General features: G+C 47.3%; 3 protein-coding genes across 3 annotated transcripts in view; 2 read left to right on the top strand and 1 right to left on the bottom strand.

The window, feature by feature from the left end:
• Window positions 1-9368: 9368 nt before the first annotated feature.
• The window catches only part of LOC133448911 (uncharacterized), a 79687-nt gene continuing 61223 nt past the window's right edge, over window positions 9369-27832 (top strand). Inside the window, exons 1-4 of the mRNA XM_061727892.1 lie at window positions 9369-9637; window positions 21329-21342; window positions 23956-23997; window positions 25097-25430. Of these exons, the coding sequence (XP_061583876.1) occupies window positions 9369-9637; window positions 21329-21342; window positions 23956-23997; window positions 25097-25430 (659 nt within the window). The remainder of the gene's footprint in view (window positions 9638-21328; window positions 21343-23955; window positions 23998-25096; window positions 25431-27832) is intronic.
• LOC133454405 (histone H2B-like) lies at window positions 19346-19720 on the top strand. The gene has a single exon (XM_061733158.1). It carries the CDS (start codon window positions 19346-19348, stop codon window positions 19718-19720), a length of 375 nt encoding a protein of 124 aa, XP_061589142.1.
• LOC133448925 (histone H1-like) lies at window positions 26933-27711 on the bottom strand. Its single transcript, XM_061727934.1, has one exon. The coding sequence runs from the start codon at window positions 27709-27711 to the stop codon at window positions 27097-27099; it is 615 nt and encodes a 204-aa protein (XP_061583918.1). The 3' UTR covers window positions 26933-27096.

The raw sequence follows: 27832 nt of genomic DNA, 5'->3' as shown, positions 1-27832 counted from the left end.
GGCGTTCTGCTATCAGGCACCATTACTATGGAACCAACTTCCAATCTGGGTTAAGGAGGCTGACACCACATCCACCTTTAAAACTAAACTCAAAACATTTCTGTTTAGTAAAGCCTATAGTTTGTGTTTAGTAAACCTCTAGCTGGTGTTGGTAAATCTCTAGGTAGTGTAAACTTTAGTGTGTCAGAGTCGCTCCTGTAGTTTCTTGTGCTGGCCCCCCCTTTTCTCTCTTTTGTCCATGTTGCAGCATCCTTTGCCGGACACCGGAACCTGCAGCGTGGGAGTGAGGGGGGCAGGGTAACAGCCCGGGCAGGCGGGGGAGAAGGTTTGTCCGTCAAGACTCCTCTCCTTGGCCCTGCCCCTTTTCAACCCTTCCCCGACCCTGCACCCCAACCTGGGACTTGATGATTGGGCCGGAGCTTCGGGAGCTGCGTGCTGGCCTGCGGTCCCCACCCCTGGTCATCCCGTTGCTGCTTCCACCTGCCTGCTGTGCTGTTGCCGTCCCTGACTCACCAGTCTGGCCCTCGGCAGGAGGGTCCCCCCTTACGAGCCTGGTCCTGCTCAAGGTTTCTTCCCTCCTAAAGGGGAGTTTTTCCTTGCCACTGTTTGGCTTAAGGTTTTTCTCCCACTAGGGGAGTTTTTACCTGCCATTGTTTATGTAATAACTGCTCGGTGGTCATGTTCTGGGTATGGGTCTCTGGAAAGCGTCTAGAGACAACTCTGTTGTATTAGACGCTATATAAATATAAAAATATAAATTGAATTGAAAAAATTGAATTGAATTGCTGCTTTCATGTACGTACTGAGAGTTTTGAACAAAGTGAAACATGTTTTAGATGTTTTAGTTTTAGTTGTTTAGTTTAGTTTAATTGTGTCGAAGTTTGGGGGAATACATACACAACAAATATCAAGCCTTTGTTTATTTTACAGAAGAGAGCAGTACGATCATACATAAAAAGGAGGCAAGAGAACACACCAATGGACTTTTTATCAATGCAGGATTAATTAAACTTAAAGATATTATTGAGTTACAGACTTTATTGTTTATGTTCAAGGCAAAAAACAGAATATTGCCTGAAAATATACAACGTTTTTTTGTGTTTAGTTCAGAAGATAAGAACCATAGGAGGAAATTTGATTTTAAACATCCGTTTGCACGCACCACGTTAAAACAAATGTGTATTTCAGTATGTGGTGTAAAATTATGGAACTCCTTAACAACTGATTTAAAGGATTGTAAAAATATTCAACAGTTCAAGAAATTGTATAAAGACCACACAATTAGACAATATGAATGTAACGGGTAAAATATATTTTGTTGTTTTTGTTTTTATATTGTTGGTGAGTTAGTGTGTATGCTTTCTAATTTTTTTGTTTTGTTTTTTCATTATTTCTTTTTTTTTGGTATTATATAAGTAGTGATTGTTGAACAGACGGACAGACCGTCTTCATATGAATTGTTTTATTTTTTTTTGAGAAAGGGGCTTGGTATATAAGGCTTTCTTCTTCTTGCCCCTTTTCCATCATGGAATGGAACATATGTGAACTATTTCCATGATATGGAATAAATAAAAATGAAATGAAATTAAATGAAATGAAAAAAAGAGTGAACACCGTCACTTGCAATATTCGGCCGTTTCCAAATTTGCATACTGTACTACAAGTATACACTGATTTGGCCAAAGTGTAGTAAATAGTATGCTGTATGTGAACAGAAGGAAATCTGCAGTGTGCGAAAAATACCTGGATGTCTTACTGATTTGGAAAAAAATCTGCAGCATGCATCAGACCAGTCTACCTCGCTTACTATATCCCAGAATGCAATGCGGCCTCGGCCGGGCAGCTCTTTTTTCTTTGTTTGTTCAAAGCTTTATTGAGAAAACACGGCGACCGGACAGTGATGTGAAGGCAGACTAGTTGCACCGTGGAGAGGGAGAAGGAGGAATATAAATGTAAGTAACTTTAATATATAACTTTTTTAATTCAATTCAGCGTGAGGACAACGATTAAAATCTGTGACAAAGCTACGTTGCCCATTTGTAATGAATGTAGAACTTGGCATATTTGTCCTAATAACGTTAATACAAAGCGATAACGTAACGTTAAATATGTTAGGTTTCTGTTAGTTATCTTAGCGTGCTTGCTAGGTAAATAAAAGTGAACTAAGTGTTATGACAACGTTAGATATCGGTAGTTCGTGGTATTTTCATGAAATAACTACTTTTCATTGCTGTGTTTTGACAGAGAATTTGTCCGGGAGCTGAAATAAATAAGAGATGCAGAGAGAGCGACTCGACAGAGAGGAGAAGAACTTAATAATAAAATAAAATGAAATTCATTAGACTGATTTTTTATTTTTTATTTCATTTTAATACATTTATTAAAATCCCTTTCCATCCCTTATGTCATTTCATCAATGACTGTGGTTTTACTGCTATTTCAACATTTAAGTGTTGAGACACTTTGAAATATTTTCAACCACTTTGCTGGATTTTAAGAAAGAATGGCCGGTTTTCAGTGCAGCCCCTCCAGAGCTTCCAGCGTGCCTCCAGCCAGATGTGTCCGCTCCCCAGGTCTCATCCTCGGCTCCGGGGGAGCCCCCCAACCCCTCCCCCGACTGGCAACCGCAGCCTGAAAAAGCCAGCCCGAGTCGCCCCAGGTGTCCCGCTACGGGGCCCGCCGCCGTGCAGGTCTGAACCTCCAGCTGTCGGCCCGCTGGTTGAACCAGCCGCGGCTCCAGCGACCCCCAACCACCCAGAACGGTGCGTCAGTGAATGGGGGGTCCGGTCGGTCCCCGGGGGGCCACGTCTCCATCCACGGAGGACGTCTCGCTTCCCCAACGCCCTCGCCAGAAAAATAACTTATTTGACAATTTTCACCTGTTTCAAGTAAATTTTCACTTGAAAAAGTAGGAAAAATCTGCCAGTGGGACAAGATTTATCTTCTCATTACTAGCAATAAAATCTTGTTCCACTGGCAGATTTTTCCACTTATTTTAAGTGAAAATCTACTTGAAACAGTTGAAAATTGTTGTTTTTTTCCAGTGATGAGTCTTGTTTTAAGTGTAATGAGATTTTTTTAATAAAATGAAACATTTTAACTAGAAATTAGACAAATATTCTTGTTAAGATTGTGAGTTTTTGCAGTGATCCATTTTACTTATCCTGTGAAGGACAGAGTCATATTGATAAGTTCAGAAAAGTGTTTTTTATTGTTGTGTTTTGATGTATTTGATGTAAGCCCAGTGGATATTTAAAGCTTATAGAAGGCTGCATTTAACTGCTGCTATGTCATTCCTGCAGTATTTCTGCAGGTGTTTTGGTCAGTGCTATTATTTATAATATATTATATTATATATAATCAGCACAAATTATCTGTCCCCATATGATCAAATCCACCATCCCCCCTGATTCTTTTTTACAACTCGAGTACTGGAGATATATATATATATATATATATATATATATATATATATATATATATATATATATATATATATATATATATATATATATATATATATATATATATACTCGAGTTGTAAAAGAAAATCAGGGGGGATGGTGGATTTCATCACATGGGGACAGATAATTTGTAAATACATTTAATTAAATAATATATTACAAATAATAGCAGTGACCAAAACACCTGCAGAAATACTGCAGAAATGACATAGCACATTTGCCACTTAACATGTGTAACTTGACTCACTCACTCATCTTCTCCCGCTTTATCCGTTACCGGGTCGCGGGGGCAGCAGCCTCAGCAGGGATGCCCAGACTTCCCTCACCCCAGACACTTCCTCCAGCTCTTCCGGGGGGAGTCCGAGGCGTTCCCAGGCCAGCCGAGAGACATAGTCTCTCCAGCGTGTCCTGGGTCTTCCCCGGGGTCTCCTCCCGGTGGGACATGCCTGGAACACCTCCCTAGGGAGGCGTCCAGGAGGCATCCGGTACAGATGCCCAAGCCACCTCAGCTGACTCCTCTCAATGTGGAGGAGTAGCGGCTCGACTCCGAGCTCCTCCCGGGTGACCGAACTCCTCACCCTATCTCTAAGGGAGCGTCCAGCCACCCTGCGGAGGAAACTCATCTCGGCCGCTTGTATCCGCGATCTTGTCCTTTCGGTCACTACCCAAAGTTCATGACCATAGGTGAGGGTAGGGGCGTAGATTGACCGGTAAATCGAGAGCTTCGCCTTTCGACTCAGCTCCCTCTTTACCACGACGGTCCAATACATCGACCGCATTACTGCGGACGCTGCACCGATCCGCCTGTCAATCTCACGCTCCATTGTTCCCTCACTCGTGAACAAGATCCCGAGATACTTGAACTCCTCCACCTGAGGCAGGACTTCTCCACCCACCCGGAGAAGGCATGCCACCCTTTTCCGGTCGAGAACCATGGCCTCGGTCTTGGAGGTGCTGATTCTCATCCCTGCCGCGTCGCACTCGGCCGCAAACCGCCCCAGCACATGCTGGAGGTCCCGGTCTGATGAAGCCAACAGGACAACAAAACCGGATCCCCTCCGGCCCCTGGCTGCGCCTAGAAATCCTGTCCATAAAAATTATGAACAGGACCGGTGACAAAGGGCAGCCCTGCCGGAGTCCAACATGCACCGGGAACAAGTCTGACTTACTGCCGGCAATGCGAACCAGACTCCTGCTTCGATCATACAGAGACCGGACAGCCCTTAGTAGAGGGCCCCGGACTCCATACTCACTCAGCACCCCCCACAGAATGGCACGAGGGACACGGTCAAATGCCTTCTCCAGATCCACAAAACACATGTAGACTGGTTGGGCAAATTCCCATGAACCCTCGAGCACCCTGCGGAGGGAATAGAGCTGGTCCAGTGTTCCACGACTGGGACGAAAACCGCATTGTTCCTCCTGAATCCGAGGTTCGACTATCGGCCGTAATCTCCTCTCCAGTACTCTGGCGTAGACTTTCCCCGGGAGGCTGAGAAGTGTGATCCCCCTGTAGTTGGAACACACTCTCCGGTCCCCCTTTTTAAACAGAGGGACCACCACCCCGGTTTGCCACCCCAGCGGTACTGTCCCCTTCCTCCATGCAATGTCGCAGAGGCGTGTCAGCCAAGACAGCCCTACGACATCCAGAGACTTGAGGTACTCAGGGCGAATCTCATCCACCCCCGGTGCCCGGCCACCGAGGAGCTTACGAACCACCTCGGTGACCTCGGCTTGGGTGAGGGATGAGCACGCCTCCGAGCCCCAACCCTCTGCTTCCTCAGTGGAAGGCATGTCAGTCGGGTTAAGGAGATCCTCAAAGTATTCCTTCCACCGTCCGACAATGTCCCCAGTCGAGGTCAACAGCTCCCCACCAGCACCATAAACGGTGCCGGCAGAGTACTGCTTCCCCCTTCTGAGGCGCCGAACGGTCCTCCAGAATTTCCTCGAGGCCGACCGAAAGTCCTCCTCCATGGCCTCCCCGAACTCCTCCCAGACCCGAGTTTTTGCCTCCAAGACTGCCCGAGCCGCGGCCCGCTTGGCCTGCCGGTACCTATCTACTGCGTCAGGAGTCCCACCGGCCAACATAGCCCGGTAGGACTCCTTCTTCAGTCTGACGGCATCCTGTACTTCCGGTGTCCACCACCGGGTTCTAGGATTGCCGCCACGACAGGCACCGGAGACCTTGCGTCCACAGCTTCGAGCCGCCGCGTTGACAATGGAGGCAGAGAACATGGTCCACTCGGACTCGATGTCCCCCGCCTCCCCCGGGATCCGAGAGAAGCTCTCCCGGAGGTGGGAGTTGAAGATGTCCCTGACAGAGGGCTCAGCCAGACGTTCCCAACAGACCCTCACAATCCGTTTGGGTCTGCCCGGTCTGTCCAACCTCCTCCTCCGCCAGCGCATCCAACTCACCACCAGGTGGTGATCAGTTGACAGCTCAGCCCCTCTCTTCACCCGAGTGTCCAAGACATGCGGCCGAAGGTCAGATGAAACGACAACAAAGTCGATCATTGACCTCCGGCCTAGGGTGTCCTGGTGCCACGTGCACTGATGGACACCCTTATGCCTGAACATGGTGTTCGTGATGGACAAACTGTGACTCGCACAGAAGTCCAACAACAAAACACCGCTCGGGTTCAGATCGGGGAGGCCGTTCCTCCCAATCACGCCTCTCCAGGTATCACTGTCATTGCCCACGTGAGCGTTGAAGTCCCCCAGTAGAACAATGGAGTCCCCAGTTGGAGCATTATCAAGTACTCCTCCCAGGGACTCCAAGAAGGCCGGGTACTCCCCACTGCTGTTCGGCCCGTAGGCACAAACAACAGTGAGAGACCTATCCCTGACCCGAAGGCGCAGGGAAGCGACCCTCTCGTTCACCGGGGTGAACTCCAACACATGGCGGCTGAGCTGGGGGGCTATAACCAAGCCCACACCAGCCCGCCGCCTCTCACCCTGGGAAACTCCAGAGTAGTGGAGGGTCCAGCCCCCTTCAAGGAGCTGGGTTCCAGAGCCCAAGCTATGTGTGGAGGTGAGCCCGACTATCTCTAGCCGGTACCTCTCAACCTCACGCACAAGCTCCGGCTCCTTCCCCCCCAGCGAGGTGACATTCCATGTCCCCACTGTGAGGGTTGATGTCCAGGGATTGGGTCGTCGAGGCACCCCGCCACGACTGCTACCCAACCCACAATGCACCGGCCTGCCATGGTCCTTCCTGCGGGTGGTGGGCCTACTGGAAGGCGGACCCGCGTCGCCGTTTCGGGCTGAGCCCGGCCGGGTCCCACGGGCAAAGACCCGGCCACCAGGCGCTCGCCTACGAGCCCCAACCCCAGGCCTGGCTCCAGGGCGGGGCCCCGGTGACGCCGATCCGGGCGACGTAACGGTCCTTGATTTGTTTTTCTTCATGGAAGGCTTGTGAACCACTCTTAGTCTGGCCCGTCACCCAGGACCTGTTTGCCATGGGAGTCCCTACCAGGGGCGAAAGTGCCCCCGACAACATAGCTCCTAGGATCACTCGGGCACACAAACCCCTCCACCACAGTAAGGTGGCGGTTCAAGGAGGGGATGTGTAACTTGAATTACACATATTTATTTATTATTTTATTTTTCAAATGCTATCTTATTTTATTTCTCTACCAGCAGTTTGAATTTCCCCTTTTCTTTGTTAATTGTCTCAACACATTTTTATAATAAATGAATATAAACATTGGTGAGCCTGGAATGATATTTAGTTTTAATTATGTTCATTGTGGAGAAAGCTGCCTCACAGCTGTGTGTGGACCCAAACAAGATGGTCAGTTTATTTTCTGTGACTTCAGTTCAGACTTGAGTGGATATGTTTGATGAAAAACTTTGTGTTTTGTTTCAGTGGCGTTTCACTTTTGCACTTTGAACACCACGGTCTCTGAACGTATGAGACACTGGTTTTGTCCCAGTGGGAAGACTGAACAAGGATCAATCTGTCCATTCCAGGTTGAACTTCCCTTTCCACCTGTTACGCTTCTCATCTCTGTATATAGAGCCAAGCTAATTACCGTATTTTGACGACCATACGGGCGCCGTGTGGAAAGACGCACCCTCAGTTTTGTGTGCCATTTGTGGATTTAAAACACACACAGCGCGCCGTGTGGAAAGGCGCCGTCTACACACACGCACAAGCATACAAGTGTGCATATTTAAAAATAGAGCGGGAACAAAACTTAGTTTGATTGTACTTTATTTAAGATATTACATTAATCAGTTGTCAGGACTCAACACGTCAGGTTTCATCCGAGCCTGATCAGCTGAGACGGGCAGGAGCCCGCAGCTCTCTGGCTGCGGAGCAGCCGAGTCTTTCCGATGTTTTGAGAAAGCCCGACCAACAGTCCAGTCCAGCAGACACGTCAGACATGTACAATCCTTCAGCAGTAACGACGGAGCCCGCAAGCCCAAGCGGCACCGACCTCCCCGGCCGCGGGGACGCGCCAGGATAAATGAGCACGCCGCGCTCGCTGTTGGCGCAGACCCAAGTAATCGATCCCTGATCCTGGCAGATCTAAACCTACTCTGTGCAAAATGAAGGATTTACTCTGTAAATACACACCATTTCTCTTACTATTACACGTACAGCTAACTGAGTGTCTTCTCCTCATTTGGTCGGGAGTTGCTATGCAGTCCCGCGGCCCCCGCGGCCCACATGTACAAAACTGATTTTTTTTGCGGCCCACTAGGTGGCGCTCGCGGCCCAAGTGTGGGCCGCGGCCCTATGGTTAAGAATCACTGATTTAGCAGACGCTTTTATCCAATGTGATTTACATCTGAGAAAACAACACAAGCAAGAAGGTTTAGACAGAGTGTCATTTTTGTCCGATGAGAGCTGACACAATTTATATGATAAACTTCTGATCGTTAATATCAATACATAAATTATTATTATTTGTCATAAAACATTTATGTTGTTATGAAACTTTTATTGCAATGGGCTTCAAAATAATACATAAGTATTTGTAACATTAAAACATTTAACATCCTGTAGGAGCCATTTTTTATGTTGTGCAGGTACTTGCTTTTCCACTAGGGAAACTGTACAACTGCGTTGCTGATTTTTGAATAATATTTTCAATGTTTCCAGAGGATTATCAATACATCTGCCAGTGGAAATTTAGCGGGAACCGCTACATAAACAGAAAAAAATAAAAAATAATCTCTCGGTTTCCATAGAGGTATTTTATTTTATTTTTATAACAAACATTTGGGACAACTTTGAACACTGCTCAAAAATAATGATAGAAATACAATTGATCAAGTAATATAGGCTATATATAAAATTACTTGATGGTCACCTAGGTGCATAGATTTGTTTATTTGTTTTTTTTTTCCTATATTTTCTACATTGTAAGTTCTTGTTTTATTATATATTTTCAATGTCATACTTTTGTTTTACAAATGTATGATTTCTGTATTGCCCTAGTTCATTCCACATGTTTGGTCAGTTTCAAATTCAGGTGATTTTAATTTAGTAAACTCAGAAGACAATAAAAAAAGCTTGATGAGACCTCCTATAAATTATTCCTTCATGGGAAATTGATATTGATTTTCGAAATTAAATGCTTGAAACTTAATAAAAATCATTTACTGGTTCATTTGAAAGACCACTCCAAACGTCAAATGTACCAGATAATAACCAATAAACCAACATTATATTTGTTGAACGCAGCCATATCAGGATTTAAAACGACATGAAGTTACTAACTATTGTGTCCCAGTAGGTGGCGCTATAACACACAGAACGATCTGGTATCAGCATCCTTTAATGAGTAGAAGAATATTAGGCCCGCCCTTGTCCTCTAACACGTCCTCAGAAAGGAGCTAAATACCGTGGTCAAAGTAGTTCCAGTTCAGTTGTTGACTAACTTAATATTCAACATGAGCGGACGAGGAAAAGGAGGAAAGGGTCTCGGTAAAGGAGGCGCTAAGCGTCACCGTAAAGTCCTCCGTGACAACATCCAGGGAATCACCAAACCCGCCATCCGCCGTCTGGCTCGCCGCGGGGGGGTGAAGCGTATCTCCGGTCTGATCTACGAGGAGACCCGCGGTGTGCTGAAGGTCTTTCTGGAGAACGTGATCCGTGATGCCGTCACCTACACCGAGCACGCAAAGAGGAAGACGGTGACCGCCATGGATGTGGTGTACGTGTAGCCGGTCTGCGTTGTGTTTGTGTAAAGTAGACAGGAGGGTCGGGAGGTGGCTTTAGCCTAAGCAGTGGCGTGTTTAATTCTCCTCACTGAACATAAATAAAATAAAGCACAATGGCAGCAGCATCAGTACACACTGGTCACAGCTTACTGTCTCCTCACTGGTTGGATCAGAAGTCAGTACATACAGTACACATTCACATTCATAAAATAATAATACTTCACATACACATTACAACACTGAATACAATACAAAACACTGAAATACACCGCTGGCTAAAGTCTTATTTTTATATAGAAATGCAAATTGATATAAACTGTACAAAACACAAAAATAAAGGGGGCAACAGTGACATACCTGAACATAAATAAAATAAAGCACAATGGCAGCAGCATCAGTACACACTGGTCACAGCTCACTGTCTGTAGTGGAGGGAGAACAGAATCAACATGACTGCACCCACTGTGTGAGTCCGACTGCTGCTAAACAGCCAACTAACATAAAGTGCCTCAAAAATGGTAAAATACTGGCAGAACATCCACACAGTAACACATAAAGTCATACAAAACTCGTTTTTAGCACTTAGGAAGTGTTACATGCTCTTAAAACAACTTTATAATCTCAAACTGCACAGATCATAACCAACACGATCTCACCTCCTCACTGGTTGGATCAGAAGTGAGGGGGGAGGGGCAGTAAACGCGGGAATGTCACGTTGGGAGAACAAAGGAAGACTTCAAAATAAAAGCTCTCAAAAAGACAATCAAAATAAAAGTGCAAAGACATAATACTGGGATAACAAAATAAAACGTGAGGGATTCTTGGTGGAATGCATTAACACTGTATATCTTATATACCTGCTACATTCACCCCTCCTGAATTACACCAAAATCCCGAACAGTCCACTGGACATAACACTCCTCAAACACAGTGTTAAAACTGACACGGGCCTACATGAATATCTAATACCCACATTCAGCTGTAAGCTACCTGATAAACAGGTTCAGAGAAAACAAAAGGGTGATCAAACCTTAGCCCCTCTAAGAATTGCTCGGTGCCGTGTACACCAAACTACCCGGCCCACTCAAGTCCCATACCATATTCATATGCGCATATACGGTAAGTATACCATCCAGGCATCCACAGTGCAAAGAAATAAAATAGGGAATGAAAGAAATAAAACAATACTCCAATAAAACAAAAACAGAGGGGAAACCAAAACAACCCCTTCAGAACGGAGTAGGAAGAGACTTGGAGTTAGCGGACACCCGTGCACTGAATGGCTGCTGAGCCATTGTCTCCACCAGACGGTTGACTTTCTTCACAACCCTGCCAGCACGAGTCCGGACTACACCCTCTGCGCCCTCTTGCATGGGGGGCTGGCCATCTCGGCCCTGTTCTTCAGCAACCGCCGTCACTGCGTCAGGGACAATGGACGGAAGACGACCCGCGTCCAGTGTGGCGACAGCTGGCACCGCGACTGGTGGAGATGACTGGACACTGCTAGCGTCGATCACAGATGCCGCATCTGGCGCAACTGACTGGTCTTCATCCACATCAGCGTCGTCACAAGATTGGTGACTGGCAGCGTCTTCCGCTCCACTCAGCACCCATGCACTTGTCCTATCCTCCGACTCCTCCTCCACATGAGAGTCATCGAGGTCCTCCATCTGAGACACCTCCTCCGAATCATCAAAACTGTCCTCAGTCTCGGTTACGTCTCCGTGAGCAGGCTCTATGGGCAGGAAGCTGACATCCAGGATAAGGTTGCGATGCACCACCTTAGTCTTCCCCTCGTTATCTTCCAACTCGTAGACATGAGTCCGTGGGTTTCTGTCCATGACAGTGTAGACCGTTGGTTCCCACTTGTCCGCAAGTTTCTTCTTTCCCCTCTCGCCTTTGTTGGCGAGGAGTACTCTGTCTCCCACGTTGAGGTAAGTCCCCTTGACCCTGCGATTGTAACCTCGAGCTTGCTTGTCCTGCTCTCTGATAGCATGCCGTTGGGCAATGTCCGCCGCCTCGTGGAGATGGGACATAAGCGTTGAGACATAGCTGTCGTAGTCAACAACCACCGGATCGTGTAGGACCTGTCTGAACATCACATCAACGGGAAGCCTTGGAACCCGACCAAACATGAGGTGGAAAGGTGCATATCCAGTAGTCTCATGCACTGTGGCGTTATATGCAAATGTCAGGGTCTGGATCTGCTGGGGCCACTTGGCTTTCTCCCTAAGCGGCAGTGAACGGAGCATGTTCCCAAGGGTCCGGTTAAATCTCTCAGTTCCTCCGTTCCCCATAGGGTGGTACGCCGTAGTGTGTGACTTGGAGACTCCTGATAGCCGTAACAGTTCTGCGATGAGCTCACTCTCAAAGCTGGCTCCCTGATCTGTGTGGATACGTTCTGGAAAACCATACACACAGAAGACGTTATCCCATAGTTTCTTAGCCACCTGCTTTGCCTGTTGGTTCGGGCAGGGAAAGGCATGAGCCAACTTCGTGAAGTGATCCGTAAGGACGAGAACATCCACCGAACGCTGTTTGCTATCTTCTGCACTCCAGAAATCCAGACACACCAGTTCCATAGGAGCGGAGGTCCTGATACTTTCAAGTGGAGCTCTGGCAGAAGGATCAGGTGTCTTGGCTAGGATGCACCTCTGACAGCACTTCACATAGTCCTTAATATGATGTTCCATCCTTGGCCAGAAGAAACGTTGTCTCGCCAGGTGAATCGTCCTCGCCTGCCCTTGGTGTCCAGCTAAGTCGTGCACACCACGCAAGGCTTTCTCCATCAGAGCCTGAGGCAAGACAAACTGGTGTCGTCTCTGCTTGCTAATGGGATCCTTGGTGACTCTATAGAGCACTCCATCCACGACATTAAGTCTCTCCCACTGCTTGATAAGCACTGTGGCTCCCGCATCGAGACTGTCTCTTTCCCGCCTCGAGGGTCTCCTCTGTCGGTTCAGAAATGACATGACCTCAGAGATGCCAGGGTCAAGCTCTTGGCTTCGACGGAGCTCTTCCAAGGAGAGGGCAGGCAGTGGATCCTGCCCTGGTGGAGCAAGGTGTTGAACGGACTGGATCAATTCAGTAGCCCTGGACTCTGCGGCTGTATCCCAGTGGTCATGAGAGTCAAGGACAGCTCTCACAATGTTGTTAGACAGGGGCGGGGAACAATGAGACTGAGCTGCAGAACCTTTCCTTGGCTTCTTCGTCTGTTGACACTGGACTCTCAAACGGAAGACTTCCTGGATCCCACTCTCTCCAACTCCATCAGATTCAGCAAGTAGCATGTTGTAGGGCTCCGAGACAAGTCGATGCCCAACTGTCTTGGCAAACGGGTCACGACTGAGAGCATCAGCTACTACGTTCTTGGTTCCTGCAATGTGCTTCAGACTGAACATATAAGGAGAGAGCTTTGCGACCCATCGCTGTTCGCAGGCGTCGAGTTTGGGCTTAGTCATTATGTACGTGAGCGGATTGTTGTCTGTCCATACTGTGAAGGAATTGCCCTTCAGCCAGTGGCTGAATTTGTCACACACACTCCACTTCAGCGCCAAAAACTCGAGTCGGTGAGCTGGATAGTTCTTCTGAGAGCTGCTCAGGGTCTTACTAGCAAACGCTATAGGTCGTGCTTTACTCTCACCGGCTGGCACTTGTGACAACACTGCACCAAGCCCATCCAAGGAAGCATCAGTTGACAGAATCAGGGGACGTGAGAAGTCCGGATGTGCGAGGACCACGCAGTTCAACAGACTCTCCTTAAGGCTGACAAAGGCGGTGTCACACTCAGGAGTCCAGTCATCAGGTTTGAGCTTTCTGAACGTCCCTGCCTTCACATCGACTTTCTTCTTTCCTCTTCTTTTCTGTCCAGCAGTCAGGGCAAAGAGCGGCTTGGCGATGGAAGAGCAACTAGGGATGAAGTGCTGGTAGAAGAACACCATGCCCAAATAGGATTTGATCCTCCGCACTGAGGGAGTACATCCATCATCTTCCATGAGGTCAGTCTTTGTCATTGTCGATATGACCTCCACCTTCGCAGGATCCACAGCCACTCCACTACCATCTATGATATGGCCCAGGAACTTGACAGACGATCGCATGAGGTGACACTTCTTAGGACTTAACTTGAGGTTGTGATCTCGCAGGCGCTGGAAGACGACCTCCAGTCTCTGCAGAGCCTCCTCTTCAGTCGATGCAAAGATAAGCAAGTCGTCCAGATAACACAACAGGCTGCTGAAGTTCAAGTCCCCAAATATGCTCAGCATCATGCGCATAAACGAGGCAGGACTATTGCACAGTCCCTGCGGCATCCTGTTGTACTCATGCAGTCCTAGTGGCGTGGTGAACGCTGTGTACCTTTTGTCCTCTTCAGCCATGGGAATGTTGTAGAAGCCGGACGTTAAGTCCATCGTGCTGAAGTAGGAGTTCCCTCCCAAGGCGGCCAAGCAGTCTGACTGGTGCGGAAGGGGGTGGGCGTCCTTGGATGTCCTCGCATTCAACCACCGGAAATCGGTGCAGATCCTCAGGTTCCCGTCTTTCTTCCATACCATCACCAGGGGCGAGGCGTACTCACTCACAGACTTCCGAATTATCCCTTGCTCCTCCATGCCTGTCAAGACCTGACGCAGCTTCTGATAGTGAGCAGGGGGCACTCGCCGGTAAGGGAGGCGGAACGGTCGATCATCAGTAAGTCGAATCCGGTGGACAAAGCCCTTTGCCTCACCACAGTCCATGTCATGCTTGGAAAAGACATCGTTGTAACGTTCCAGCAGCTGGACTAATTTCTCCTTTCCTGCATGGCTAGTACGACTGGGCTGTAAGTCGAGGTTCTCCAAGCCAACATCTCGCAGCCGCTGTTCGAGATCCAAAGGATTGGTAGGCGCCTGGTGCTTGGCCGGAGCAGCTTCAACGTGACTGGAGCCCTGGAGAAGTTCAAAATCTTCCACAGCCAAGCAAGGGGACACGTCAGCCAGCTTACAGTTCCTCTTCAGCGTAACAGGTCTGTCAGACAGATTGGTGACCTTCATGGGGACCCACCTATCCCCCCACAGCGGAGTCAAGATACGGCCAACCATGATGTTACGTGGCATGGACTTGGATGAGGTCGGTTCAACCACCACGGTGCTTCCTGGCGACATGGGAGTATCGTTGGGCAGCTTACCCCAAACAAGGTGCTCTTGCATCGCTAGAAGAGTGACCGACTGCTTGAGCTTAACCGTGCCAATCTTGTCTGGTAGCTCCTCACCCCTCCAACGGGATGTGTTCGCCATGAGGTCCAAGAACTGTTCACACTCAGGGGATGAAGAAAGACTGCAGACAGAGATAAGCCGCCAGTAATCATCGCTGTTCTTCAACCTGCGCATGAGAAACTTGATCACATTCGTACCGATGATGAGATCATCTCTCTGGCCTGGAACCACAAGGACTGGAACGATGCAGCTCTCCCCATACACCTTCAGTTCAACCTCGTACATGCACTTTGGTTTAGTGAGTTTCCCTCCACAACCCACTAAAACCACTTCCTGAGTCATCGGTCTTGGTCCTGACAACACTTTTTCACTCAGCATCTTCTCTACAGCTTCTTCACTGAAAGTGCAGGCCATGGAACCAGAATCAAGCATTCCCTGCATCTGGAACGTATTATTCACATTGACTGGAGCATAGAATAGCTCATCATATGCCTCAACTCGCTGCGTGTTCTGTGCTATTATCTTCACACCGGCTGGTGCTGCACTGCACGCTCTCACATAACATTGTTCAAATTCACTGTCACTGAGGGTTTTTTCATCCTCACCCACACGTCCCCTCTCCCAATGTGGGCCAGTCAGTTTAAAGGCTTCTGCTCTGGAGGTGAATGTGCGGCCTGGTTCCCCCGTCCGGGAGTCTGACTAGGACAGTCCCTCTTGATATGGCCCGGCTTGAAGCAAGACAAACACAGGCGCTCCCGTCTGCAATGAGCCAAAGTGGAGTGCTCCACAGACTTGCATACTTTGCAGTGTTTACTCTGCGACCAGTCAGACGGTTGCCTCCTATACACCGGGCTATTCTGAGCCATCACCTGGCTGTTCTGAGCAAGTGTGCGATCAAGCAAGCCGATCAGAGTCTTAAGGCAATTATCGTCAGACCGGGGAGCAGATGTCACGCTCGGTTCGGCCTGGGTAGGGGGCGACACTGGACACAGGCTGGGCATAGCCAACTCCTCAGACACGGATGTTTGGACATGAGCTGTCACAGCTCTCGCTGGGCTGGGGTTCGGTTTGGCGTTCAACTGTTCTCTCATGTCGATCTGGTAACGGTCAACATGCTCCTGTATTTCACTAGCTGTCCACCTCTCTGGGGCTTTGAACCGCAGTACTGCAGCAAGGGAAGGGTCAGGACAATATTTGACAAACATCATGGTCACCTCACGGCGGGGATCATCGATATGCCGCCCCTGTCTGCTCAGGCCCTCCTCAGCCGCATCAACAGCTTTGTTAAGGCGGATCCAGTACCCAACTGGGTCCTCTCCTGCCACAGGCACAGTGCTATAAAAGTCAGCAAGTGGCATACTGGAGCATGACACACCACTGAAATGTCGTTTCAATATGTCAGTAATAACTCTTGGGTTCTCATGAGGCTTCAATGATGGGTTACTACGGAGCGTTATTCTCACAATGTCTCTGGCTTTGCCCATTAATCTAGACAACATTTCCTGATGCTGCTCACTCAGCTGAATGTTCCTCTTCCTCAAATAGTTGTCCATAAGCTCCTCCCACTCATGTACTGAGAGCTTGTCTGACCCATCCCCTCTGTACACAGGAGGCTCCCTCACATCGGACTGCATGACTAACTTCACACCAGTCAGGTTAAGTGTGGAGTCAACGAGCGCCTGGCCTGCACCTGAGTTCTGAACTCGTGCGCCTTCATCCGCTTGACTACCTCCCTTTAACTGAGCTGATATGGACTGACCTACTTGCTGTGCGATGTACGTGATGAGATCATTCAAAGCCGGGTCGCTCCTGTCTGGGACGGTCGAAAGTGAAAAGGTGGGTCTGGGGGTAAGGGGTGGGTTGCTGGGCAGACGGGTGGAGGTGAAGACTGGGGAACCCATATTACCCGGAACACCAACTGGTTGGGCGGGACTGGGAGCAGGTGACATCACGACGCCTGGACTTGCAACTGGAGAGTTAAACAGCTGTGCCCCCCTCCCAAAAGAGCGAAATAGCTGTGCACCCCTCCCCAAACCAGTAACCGGAGTGTTAAACATTTGTGCCCCCCTCCCCAAACCAGAAAAAGGAGAGATAGATGGCTGCACCTCCCTCACAGAACCAGAATCAACAGTATGAACAGACACAGTTTTCCCATTTACATTAGCAGCCATCACTGTTACACCTCAAAATAATTGAAAGTAGAAAATACAGAAAATACCGAACCAAAATAAGCATGGGAAGTCATTCAAAGTAGTGGAGTATTCCCTTTTTGCCCACTTGACTTTTTTTTCTCCAGTAGACACTCTTTTTTTTCATTAACAGTGTCTTTTTTTTTTTTTTTTTTTGATTTTTTTTTTTTTTTGACTTTCCCTTAAAACAAAATATTACAATTACATAAATTCCCCCCAAAAGTCCTCATACCTGTGACCGAGTCACTCAAACATAACCATCAACAGGGGAACCTTAATTCGACGTCGTTGTTCCGACGCTCGACAACCTCCGGTGACCAAGCTGGCGTTGATCCACGATGTCATCCGGGTCGTCACGGCACCAATGTAGCCGGTCTGCGTTGTGTTTGTGTAAAGTAGACAGGAGGGTCGGGAGGTGGCTTTAGCCTAAGCAGTGGCGTGTTTAATTCTCCTCACTGAACATAAATAAAATAAAGCACAATGGCAGCAGCATCAGTACACACTGGTCACAGCTTACTGTCTCCTCACTGGTTGGATCAGAAGTCAGTACATACAGTACACATTCACATTCATAAAATAATAATACTTCACATACACATTACAACACTGAATACAATACAAAACACTGAAATACACCGCTGGCTAAAGTCTTATTTTTATATAGAAATGCAAATTGATATAAACTGTACAAAACACAAAAATAAAGGGGGCAACAGTGACATACCTGAACATAAATAAAATAAAGCACAATGGCAGCAGCATCAGTACACACTGGTCACAGCTCACTGTCTGTAGTGGAGGGAGAACAGAATCAACATGACTGCACCCACTGTGTGAGTCCGACTGCTGCTAAACAGCCAACTAACATAAAGTGCCTCAAAAATGGTAAAATACTGGCAGAACATCCACACAGTAACACATAAAGTCATACAAAACTCGTTTTTAGCACTTAGGAAGTGTTACATGCTCTTAAAACAACTTTATAATCTCAAACTGCACAGATCATAACCAACACGATCTCACCTCCTCACTGGTTGGATCAGAAGTGAGGGGGGAGGGGCAGTAAACGCGGGAATGTCACGTTGGGAGAACAAAGGAAGACTTCAAAATAAAAGCTCTCAAAAAGACAATCAAAATAAAAGTGCAAAGACATAATACTGGGATAACAAAATAAAACGTGAGGGATTCTTGGTGGAATGCATTAACACTGTATATCTTATATACCTGCTACATACGCGCTCAAGAGACAGGGACGCACCCTGTACGGATTCGGGGGTTAAACCATCTTACCGTTTCAACCAAACAACGGCCCTTTTCAGGGCCACCCACTCCAACCATAAGAGCTCATATACCTCTGTACTGTAATACGTTTAATACGGAATATGGTGATCTGTAATAAACAAACATTCACTTTGTTCTTTTCCAAGTGCTCACGGCAGCACTTGTGTAACTTCACCACACGAGGCCCTGCAGGATGGGAAGATACTGGTCCTGCAGCGGCGAGTCCAACTCCACAAACCATGACTGACTTGCTCATTTGAATCATCAGTTCCTGGATACGATGAGTTTAGCACCAAGTTTGATCAGCATGTCGATTAAACATCGCTGGGTCTGATTTCAGTCCAGCTCTACTTTCTCCACATCCTGTTGCAGTCTGGTGCTTTACATCTGCTGATTAAAGTATTTACTGTTTACTGATCTGCGTTAAGAAGCACAATGTCATTAAAACAAACTGCTCTAATTTGTAATGGCCCAAACATCACAAACTGGAAAACGAATAAAAGTCAAATGAGAGTAAATATAAAATAATTAGGAGGGCGTGCAGGTGTTGCACCCTGGAAATGTTTCATTTAAATTATAGTTTTTCAAGTGTTGGATGAAACACTGACAGCATTTTATTCATTGATTTAATGTATTTTCTTTGTCACGCAATGAGGGTTTACGTCACTGAGTAGCGGGAAAAGAGAAAAGAGACTGTAACGTAACGGTCGGTTGTGTGTCGATACCCAGCTGCTCCAGAGAGAACCGTCCAAAAAAATACCTGCAGCGTGGGACAAATAAAGTTGCAAAACAGAAGACGGAACAAAGGATTAAAGTATTGTGAATAAAATACATATATAAACATACTAGGTTTGATAAAAGCAGCAGCTTCGACAGCGGCTGTGCTGCGTCACCTCCCCGTCTGCCGCCGTCCAATCACCGACATGCTGAACAACCAGCGGAGTCTCGACCAATCACAGAGGAGCGACAGTGCAGCGCGGTTTGCCTGCAGCTGCATAAAACCAGCCTCTCTGACCGAAACAGTTCATTCTTTTTTGAAGAAGGAAACATGCCTGAACCCGCCAAGCCCGCGCCCAAGAAGGGCTCCAAGAAAGCCGTGACCAAGACCGCCGGGAAAGGCGGCAAGAAGAGGAGAAAGAGCAGGAAGGAGAGCTACGCCATCTACGTGTACAAGGTGCTGAAGCAGGTCCACCCCGACACCGGCATCTCCTCCAAGGCCATGGGCATCATGAACTCGTTCGTCAACGACATCTTTGAGCGCATCGCCTCTGAAGCGTCTCGTCTGGCTCACTACAACAAACGCTCCACCATCACCTCCAGGGAGATCCAGACCGCCGTGCGCCTCCTGCTGCCCGGGGAGCTGGCCAAGCACGCCGTGTCCGAGGGAACCAAGGCCGTCACCAAGTACACCAGCTCCAAGTAGAGAAAGACCCAATACAAACCAACGGCTCTTTTAAGAGCCACACACCCAATCTGGAGAGCATTAAACTTCCTTCGGTCATTTAACATGAATAGTAAATATTCATTAACCTGTGGTTAAATATAAACTACAAAATGATAAATCCACAAAGGTTAATGTGATTACAGGAATCATTTATTCCATTCAGTATTGTTAAAGCACATCAAATACCTTCTGACATGGTTCAGCTGAATGACTTTGATTAAAGAATTGTACCAGACTACAATTAATTGCTTTTTTTTTTTTTTAATTGTAAGGTTTATTTGTTGAATATCAGCATTGAGTAATGTATAATTTTAAAGGGGACGGCTGAACGGCTCATAGAAGCCACATCACACTGGACGGCTCATCCGGGCGGCTGTACAGACACTGCAGAATTTGGTTGCTTTCCTCCTTCTCTGAGTTGGCAGGCTGAGGGGAGACCACTTTATAAATGTTAAAGCAAGAAAAAACTGTTTTTCATAATAGGTCCCCTTTAACTTACTTAAAAATGTCTTAACTCCAATGACTGCTTGACTAAACAGATTGCCAGGTTGGACTTTGTTCCCTCTGAGTCTAATTTAAATGTGTGTTTAGGACATTCCTGTCAAATCTCCCGTTTTGGCCGGGAAACTACTGTATTTTACCCCTTTCCCATCGTCCTCCCGTATTAGAAACTTCCCGTTTTATAATATTATTTATATATAAAAAGCATTCCTGTGCCTCTCCTAACTGAATTGTAACCGGCTTTGCGAGAACTGCCACCTGCTGTAGTTTGGTTCTGGCGAGGTTAGTGGCAACAACTCAGAGATGGATGGATGTAACCAGAGAAGGCTAGTGCCAACAAAGCGAAGACGTTGTTTAAATATCTCTGAAAATGGGATATCAAATTTACTTCCTTAAAGAGGAGCAAGATGGGGCAGAGAGCCACATGAGTTAAAATGACAAATTAATAATGTAAATGTTTCACTTGAAGACAATGTGTATATAATTGAAAATATTTAAAATAAATAAATGTGCTTTAATTCCCTTTTGTGTTTTCATTTAGGCTCTATTACAGGAATAAGAATGTCCACAGCATTTCAGTGTCAACAAAAGTCGGCCTATCAGGCTATGAGCACATCGTTGTAGTTTGTAGATGTTTGACAGGTCGAACCGTTCGGTACAACTGCTTCGGTTCGGTGCGTGTGTGTGCCGTTCGGTTCATATGCATGCGCAACTTTATCAGTTTTTTCATAATGGAAGTAATAGAGTGTAGTAGCAGGGACACTCCTGCGGGTGGCGGAATGCAGTTGTAGCGGTTGCTTGTCTCAGCCGGCAATAATCACACGAAGAAGAAGTTTAGCAGCTCAGTTGTGGAGATGGCTAGTGGCGGCGTTAAAACAGAAATAGAAGATGCACCGGCAGCACAATATCGCTCTGCAGTGTGGAGGCACTTTGGGTTTGGGGTGACATACGAGGCCGGCAAGAAAGTTGTGGAAAAAGTAGCACCGTGTGCAAGCATTGTTCGACCCGCGTTATTTACGCTGCCGGCAACACGTCCAACATGTTGACTCACATGAAGAGACATCACCCCACTCTGTCACTGGACAGCACAAAGAGGAGAGGTACAGAACAACCTATACTCCCCGCAGCTTTTAAACTACCTTTAAATGACAAGTCCGACAAGGCAAAAGCTATAACCGAAGCAGTGGGGTGTTTTATAGCTAAAGATATGCAGCCTTATGCTGTGGTGGAGGGTGGGGGATTTCAGCGCATGTTAAAAGCGCTTGAGCCACGATACAACGTCCCCTCCCGAAAATACTTCAGCAACACGGTAATACCCGCACTTTATGAAGAGACACGAAGAGGAATTGTTAAAGAGTTGTCTGAAGCAGCGTGTGTAGCCCTTACAACCGGCGGTGTCCCGGGTGTGAGGGGTCGGCAGAGATTCGACCTGCCCGTTTCCTGGTCCTGGACCGGTACAGGTCGTCGATAGATGGGAGGTTAGTCCCAACTATCCTCTCTGCAGTCCTGATGAAAATGTATGAAATGTAATTTAAACTTTGGAGGATTTGGCACAGCAAAACAATCTTGTAATCCAGTTTTGATTCTTTTCCACTGGACCTGATAGAAGGTGGGATGGGAGGAAGTTTCCTTTTAGATTTTCAAGAGAGAAAAATGTTTCACAATTTAAAATTTGTGATTAATATATCTTTATTTACATAGGAGACTGTCAGTTCTGACCTATATAGCCTACACTTCCACATTTAAGATACCGTATTTTCGCGACCATAAGGCGCAACTTTTTTTTTTTTTTTTTTTTTTAAATGTGCCGGGCGCCTTAAGAAACGGTGCGCCGTGTCTATTACCTGAATTACGGTAATGTCAGGTCGGCCACCATGAGAAGGTAAAAAGAGAAGGGGGCGGGTGAAGCTGAATGAGACCATCCACTGAGCTGTTTAATGCGAAACAGATGATGAAGACTTTTAAGGATTTGCTTGATGTGTAAAGTGAAATAAAATACAATCAAACTAAGTTTTGCTCCGCTCTATTTAAATAAGCACACTTGTGTGTGAGTGTTCTGCAGCGCCGGCCGGTCGGAACCGTCCACATTCCCCGGTTAAAGCAGCGGCTGCAGCAGCGCGGTGATGGTCGCTGCTGCAGCCGACTTCCTGGTTCCCCAAGCGGGTCCGATGACCTGGTTCCCGGCCGCTTTAAGAGCAGAGATTTCTGGGGTCTGTCTCAGGTCAGATCAGCTTCACTTTCCGAGATTTGCAGCCAAATCTGTCGGTTACAAACCCGGTACCGGATCCCGACATGCGCGTGTGTGTATTTGCGGCGCGACACAGATTCTCATGTAGGCTATGTGGTGCTGGCGCAGCTGATGGACAGAAACTTATGGTGATTTTTAAAAGAAAAACTTTGCATAAGAGGTTTCCAGCCGGAGTCATTATAAGGGTGAATGAAAAGAGGGGGACAGGAGACAGGTCTGGAAATTCGGACTGGCGCAGCTGAATTAACGGAGCTCCTGTCGGATACAAACCCCGGTACCGGCTCCCCGACAGCGCGTGTGTGTGAGCGGGTCCAGCGCGAGGGTCCCGGGACGCGGGACCCGGGACCGCCGCAGGACCAGCGCGGGGGGGGGGGCGGACCGGGACCCGGGACCCGGTCCAGCGCAAGGGAGCAAACGGGGAGCGGGACCCGGGACCGCCGCGGTCGGGATTTTTAAAAGAAAAGCGTTCCCTAAAGAGACTTTTCCAGCCAGAGTGAAATGAAAAGGGCTGGATGGATGAGGAGATGATCAGTGGCTGAGACAGGTTTGTGCAGCAACCCGGTGGTTTTTTTAAATTCTTTAATGCAGAAACAGAATATGAACCTTTTGAAGGGTTTGATTGATGTGAAAAGTGAAATAAAATATCAAACTAAGTTTTGCTTCTGCTGTATTTTTAGCGCGTGTGTGTTTTGCAACGCGTGTCTGTGCAGCTCCATCTCCGTAGACGGCGCCTTTTGGGTCGGTGCGCCGTATGTGTGTTTTAAAACCAAAAATGACACACAAAACTGAGGGTGCGCCTTTCCACACAGTGCGCCATATGGTCGCGAAAATACGGTAACCAAGCAGTTATATAAAAAAAAAACGAAAAAACAGGCTAAATCCACAACTTTTCTTGTCATAGAATGGAAACCAAGCAAGACTCAGATCTTTAGGGGACAGTCAGCCAGTGGAGCCAGTGGAGCCAGTCCTCCGCTGCTCCTGATTGGTGGGATTCTGCTCTGCAGCGAGGCCCCGCCCCCATGTTCGCTGTTTATTGGATAGAATATTTTCAAAACTCCCGCCTGGTTTCTCTCTGTCCTGATTGGTGCGGCAGGACTCGTCCCGCGCTCTCCGGTATTTAAGGAGGTTTTCCGCTGCTGGAGACACAGTTTCTCTTGACCCCCAGTTCCGTACAGACCTTATCAACATGAGCGGCCGCGGAAAGACCGGAGGGAAAGCCAGAGCGAAGGCCAAGACCCGCTCCTCCCGTGCAGGACTGCAGTTCCCAGTGGGTCGTGTCCACAGACTGCTGCGTAAAGGCAACTACGCTCAGCGCGTCGGTGCCGGCGCCCCCGTCTATCTGGCGGCTGTGCTGGAGTATCTGACCGCTGAGATCCTGGAGCTGGCTGGAAACGCTGCCCGCGACAACAAGAAGACCCGCATCATCCCCCGTCACCTGCAGCTGGCTGTCCGCAACGACGAGGAGCTCAACAAGCTGCTGGGGGGGGTCACCATCGCTCAGGGCGGCGTGCTGCCCAACATCCAGGCGGTGCTGCTGCCCAAGAAGACCGAGAAGGCCGCCAAGGCCAAGTAAAGCTGCTGCTGAACCCCGGAACACAACGGCTCTTTTAAGAGCCACACACTCCTCTGAGAGACACGATTACCAGATAACAATTACTATGGGATTTTTTGCTTGTTCTCTCACATAAGTCGCTTTGGATAAAGGCGTCTGCTAAATGACAGTATAAAACCACTAACGATCAATCCACTAATACAACGACACAAACAAAAGCAAAAAAGGTTGTATGGAGCAGTAACATCTGCTGTTACTGGAAACTCTCAGAAGAAACGACCACATCTCTACAATTACATCCAGAGATGCAAGATGACAGTGCAGATTTAAAAAAAAAAATAAACTTTAACATTTTGGATTATAGCACTAACTAGTTCATCGGTTGTCTGCTGGTTGAAGTGAGGCTCTGTAATAACTGATTTTCAGAGGTAATTAAATAAATATATATATATATATAGCGTGTTTGTGAAATTATTTACTTTCTCTATAAAGGAAATGTGTTCAGTGGTGTTGCTTCAGAAACTGTCTGTTGTCTGTTAATCTAATGTGGAAATAAATAATTGCTCTTTTTTGAAATAGGAACTGATAAAATATATTACTACCGATTTTTCAGTAGATGGCGCTAACACCCTGTAATACACCAACATCCATTAAGGCGGAGAAAACCCGTCCCTGTCTAACACGTCCTCCAAAAAAGTACACAATCTTTTTAGCTTACCAGTATACTATAACTGCTACCCAGCTAGTGGGGGTTGGTTTCTAGTGATTGGAGTAAATAAACTAATAACTAAAATAGATAAATAAAGTAACTAATTTACACAACCGGGACAGAGAGACAGCAGGGGGCGGGGCTCCGGACTAGGTGGGAGTTTTGAAAAGATTCTATCCAATAAACGGCGCACATTGAGGCGCGAGCTCGCTCCCGGGGCGGGGCGGGGCTGCAGAGCAGAATCCACCAATCAGGAGCGGAGGTCTGGACTGCGTCACCGAGTCACACACTTTAAGAGCAGCGAGTCTCGCTTCTCCCAGCATTATTGTCCTGATCCAGAACCAGTCGCCATGGCCAGAACCAAGCAGACCGCTCGTAAGTCCACCGGAGGCAAAGCCCCCAGGAAGCAGCTGGCCACCAAGGCCGCCCGGAAGAGCGCCCCGGCCACCGGCGGAGTGAAGAAGCCTCACCGCTACAGGCCCGGTACCGTGGCTCTGAGGGAGATCCGCCGCTACCAGAAGTCCACGGAGCTGCTGATCCGCAAGCTGCCCTTCCAGCGGCTGGTGAGAGAAATCGCTCAGGACTTCAAGACCGACCTGCGCTTCCAGAGCTCTGCCGTCATGGCCCTGCAGGAGGCCAGCGAGGCTTACCTGGTGGGGCTGTTCGAGGACACCAACCTGTGCGCCATCCACGCCAAGAGGGTCACCATCATGCCCAAAGACATCCAGCTGGCCCGCCGCATCCGCGGGGAGAGAGCTTAGACCGTCTCCACTGTAACCCACAACGGCTCTTTTAAGAGCCACCAACATCACCACTAAAGAGCTGCTTCCAGCAATCTCATTAATAGTTGCTACATTGTCACAAAGCAGAACACTATTCCCTCAATTATTAACACTTTGGCTCCTCTTCCACTATAATTAATAGGCTACATCTAATATGAGCAGTATAAGATCTTAAACATACCTTAGTATCAGTTGGTTGTACTTATCTACTTAAGCCCTTTATTTTACAAATATTTATGTAAAAAAAAAAAAAGATTTTCAAGTTTTAAAGTCTGTAAATTTCACACAAAAATAACTTATCATAAAAATGGTACATTCATGTGAGTTTGGTGGAATTGATTAATAATAATTGGAAGGACAACAATAGTGAAAAACATATTTTCATGTTTAGATTTGTTTTTAATCCACTGCAAAACCAAAACGTTTTTTTCCTCCACAGACATCATGTCCAGTAGGTTTCCATTGCTGTGCTGCTGTACACTGACATTTGGATTAAATAAAAGTTGTTCTGGAAACTTTTTTTTTTTTATCAAAATATTTCATCAGTTGATTACTAAATTTGATTCAAAGTGCTCAATGAATTGGTTAACCGAAAAGAAAACACATTGTATTTAGTACTACATGATGTGTGAAGCATGATCGAGAATTTAGATTATATTAGTTTATTTGTCCCATAGGGAGATTTGTCTTCACTGGTAGTGAATTTCATCAACAGCAACAATAAATGACATAAAGGCCAGGCAGAGTGGCTTTTTAGGGAAACTATGAATGTTTGTAGAACTGAAGGTCATCTCAATCTATTTAGACACTGATGGACTTTTTCAAATTGATTACTTAAACTGTAATCAAGAATAACAAGAAATATTAGAATTGCAAACCAAATGACAACTGACAGGATACATAACTGACTTGAACTTATAAAAATGTAATCAATAACAAATTTGCAGTTGCATGAGTACAATATTTTCTTATAAGAAAACAATATTTTCTTATGTGACACAATTTGCCTTTTAAGGAAGATGTGGTGGCTCTTAAAATACTAAGATACTGCAAAAACTGTCCTTATCTGTTAAACAGTTAGAACACACAGTGATATTGAATAACTGCCAGCTATTGAAAGTTGAAGTTGTCTTGGCAAAAGAATGGGCAGGAACACTGATTCTTTGCACATTTGGCAATTCTACAGCCATAAAATCAAAATAAATCCAGGCGGCTTGAATGTAATTATAGTAGTAAAAGGTTTAATAAGCCACATTAAGAAATGCTGAAGTCCATGAGTGAATTATTGATTAAGATACTCTGAAATGTATAGTGGAATAAAAAGTCAACTACAAATAAAAGAGGAAGGGTTGTTGAGACCTGGTTCTTGTAAATTCTTTGAAACTGTGATTTTACTTTTGTGTAAAATAAAATATAGTAATGTTCCCTTGAATGTACATTTGATACATTTAGGCTAATTGTGCAATTTAATGTTGAAACAAAGCAAACAGGTAGGAAAACAACTCTCAGGATGAGGTGGTGGCTCTTAAAAGAGCCTTTTTGGTTTTGTCCAGCAGTGATGCTTCACTTCTTCTTGGGTGCTGCCTTCTTGGCTTTGGGCTTGGCCACCTTCTTGGCGGGGGACTTGTTGGCTTTGGGGGCCTTCTTCACCACCTTCTTGGGGCTCTTGGCGACCTTCTTGGGGCTCTTGGCGACCTTTTTGGGGCTCTTGGCCGTCTTCTTGAGCGCTGCGGGCTTCTTCACCTTCTTGGGGCTCTTCTTGGCCGCTGCTGGTTTCTTGGCCGCTGCGCTCTTCACCTTCTTCGCTGCTGCGGGTTTCTTGGCGGCGGGCTTGTTGGCTTTAGGAGCCGCTTTGTTCACGGGAGCTTTGGCCTTCGTGTCAGTGTTCTTGCTCATCTTGAAGGAGCCGGAGGCCCCGGTCCCCTTGGTCTGGACCAGGGTCCCCTTGGTCACCAGGCTCTTGATGGCGGTGTTGACGCGGGCTTTGTTCTTGTCCACGTCGTATCCTCCGGCGGCCAGAGCTTTCTTGACGGCGGCGGCGGACACGCCGCTGCGCTCCTTGGACGCGGCCACGGCCTTCACGATGAGGTCTGCCGCGCTGGGGCCGGCCTTCTTCGGCTTGGACACCTTCTTCTTGGCGGCTTTGGCCGGAGCCGGAGCTGGAGCTACTTCTGCCATGTCGAGCTGCTGCGAGAGTCACTGCTCATGATGAGAAGTCGGAGCTCCGACGGAACTTAAACTCACCATGAGAACCGTGGAGACTCAACCCACAGCGCCGCTCCGTCATGGCGGACGGACG

This window comes from Cololabis saira, chromosome 1, assembly GCF_033807715.1.
Source record: "Cololabis saira isolate AMF1-May2022 chromosome 1, fColSai1.1, whole genome shotgun sequence".
Lineage (NCBI taxonomy): Eukaryota > Metazoa > Chordata > Actinopteri > Beloniformes > Belonidae > Cololabis > Cololabis saira.
Note: the sequence above shows the minus strand (reverse complement) of the source record. Positions and strands in the feature narration are given on the sequence as shown.

Excerpts from the sequence above, each read along its gene's own strand:
- LOC133448925 (XM_061727934.1), bottom strand. The coding sequence starts at position 27,711 with ATGGCAGAAGTAGCTCCAGCTCCGGCTCCGGCCAAAGCCGCCAAGAAG.
- LOC133454405 (XM_061733158.1), top strand. The coding sequence starts at position 19,346 with ATGCCTGAACCCGCCAAGCCCGCGCCCAAGAAGGGCTCCAAGAAAGCC.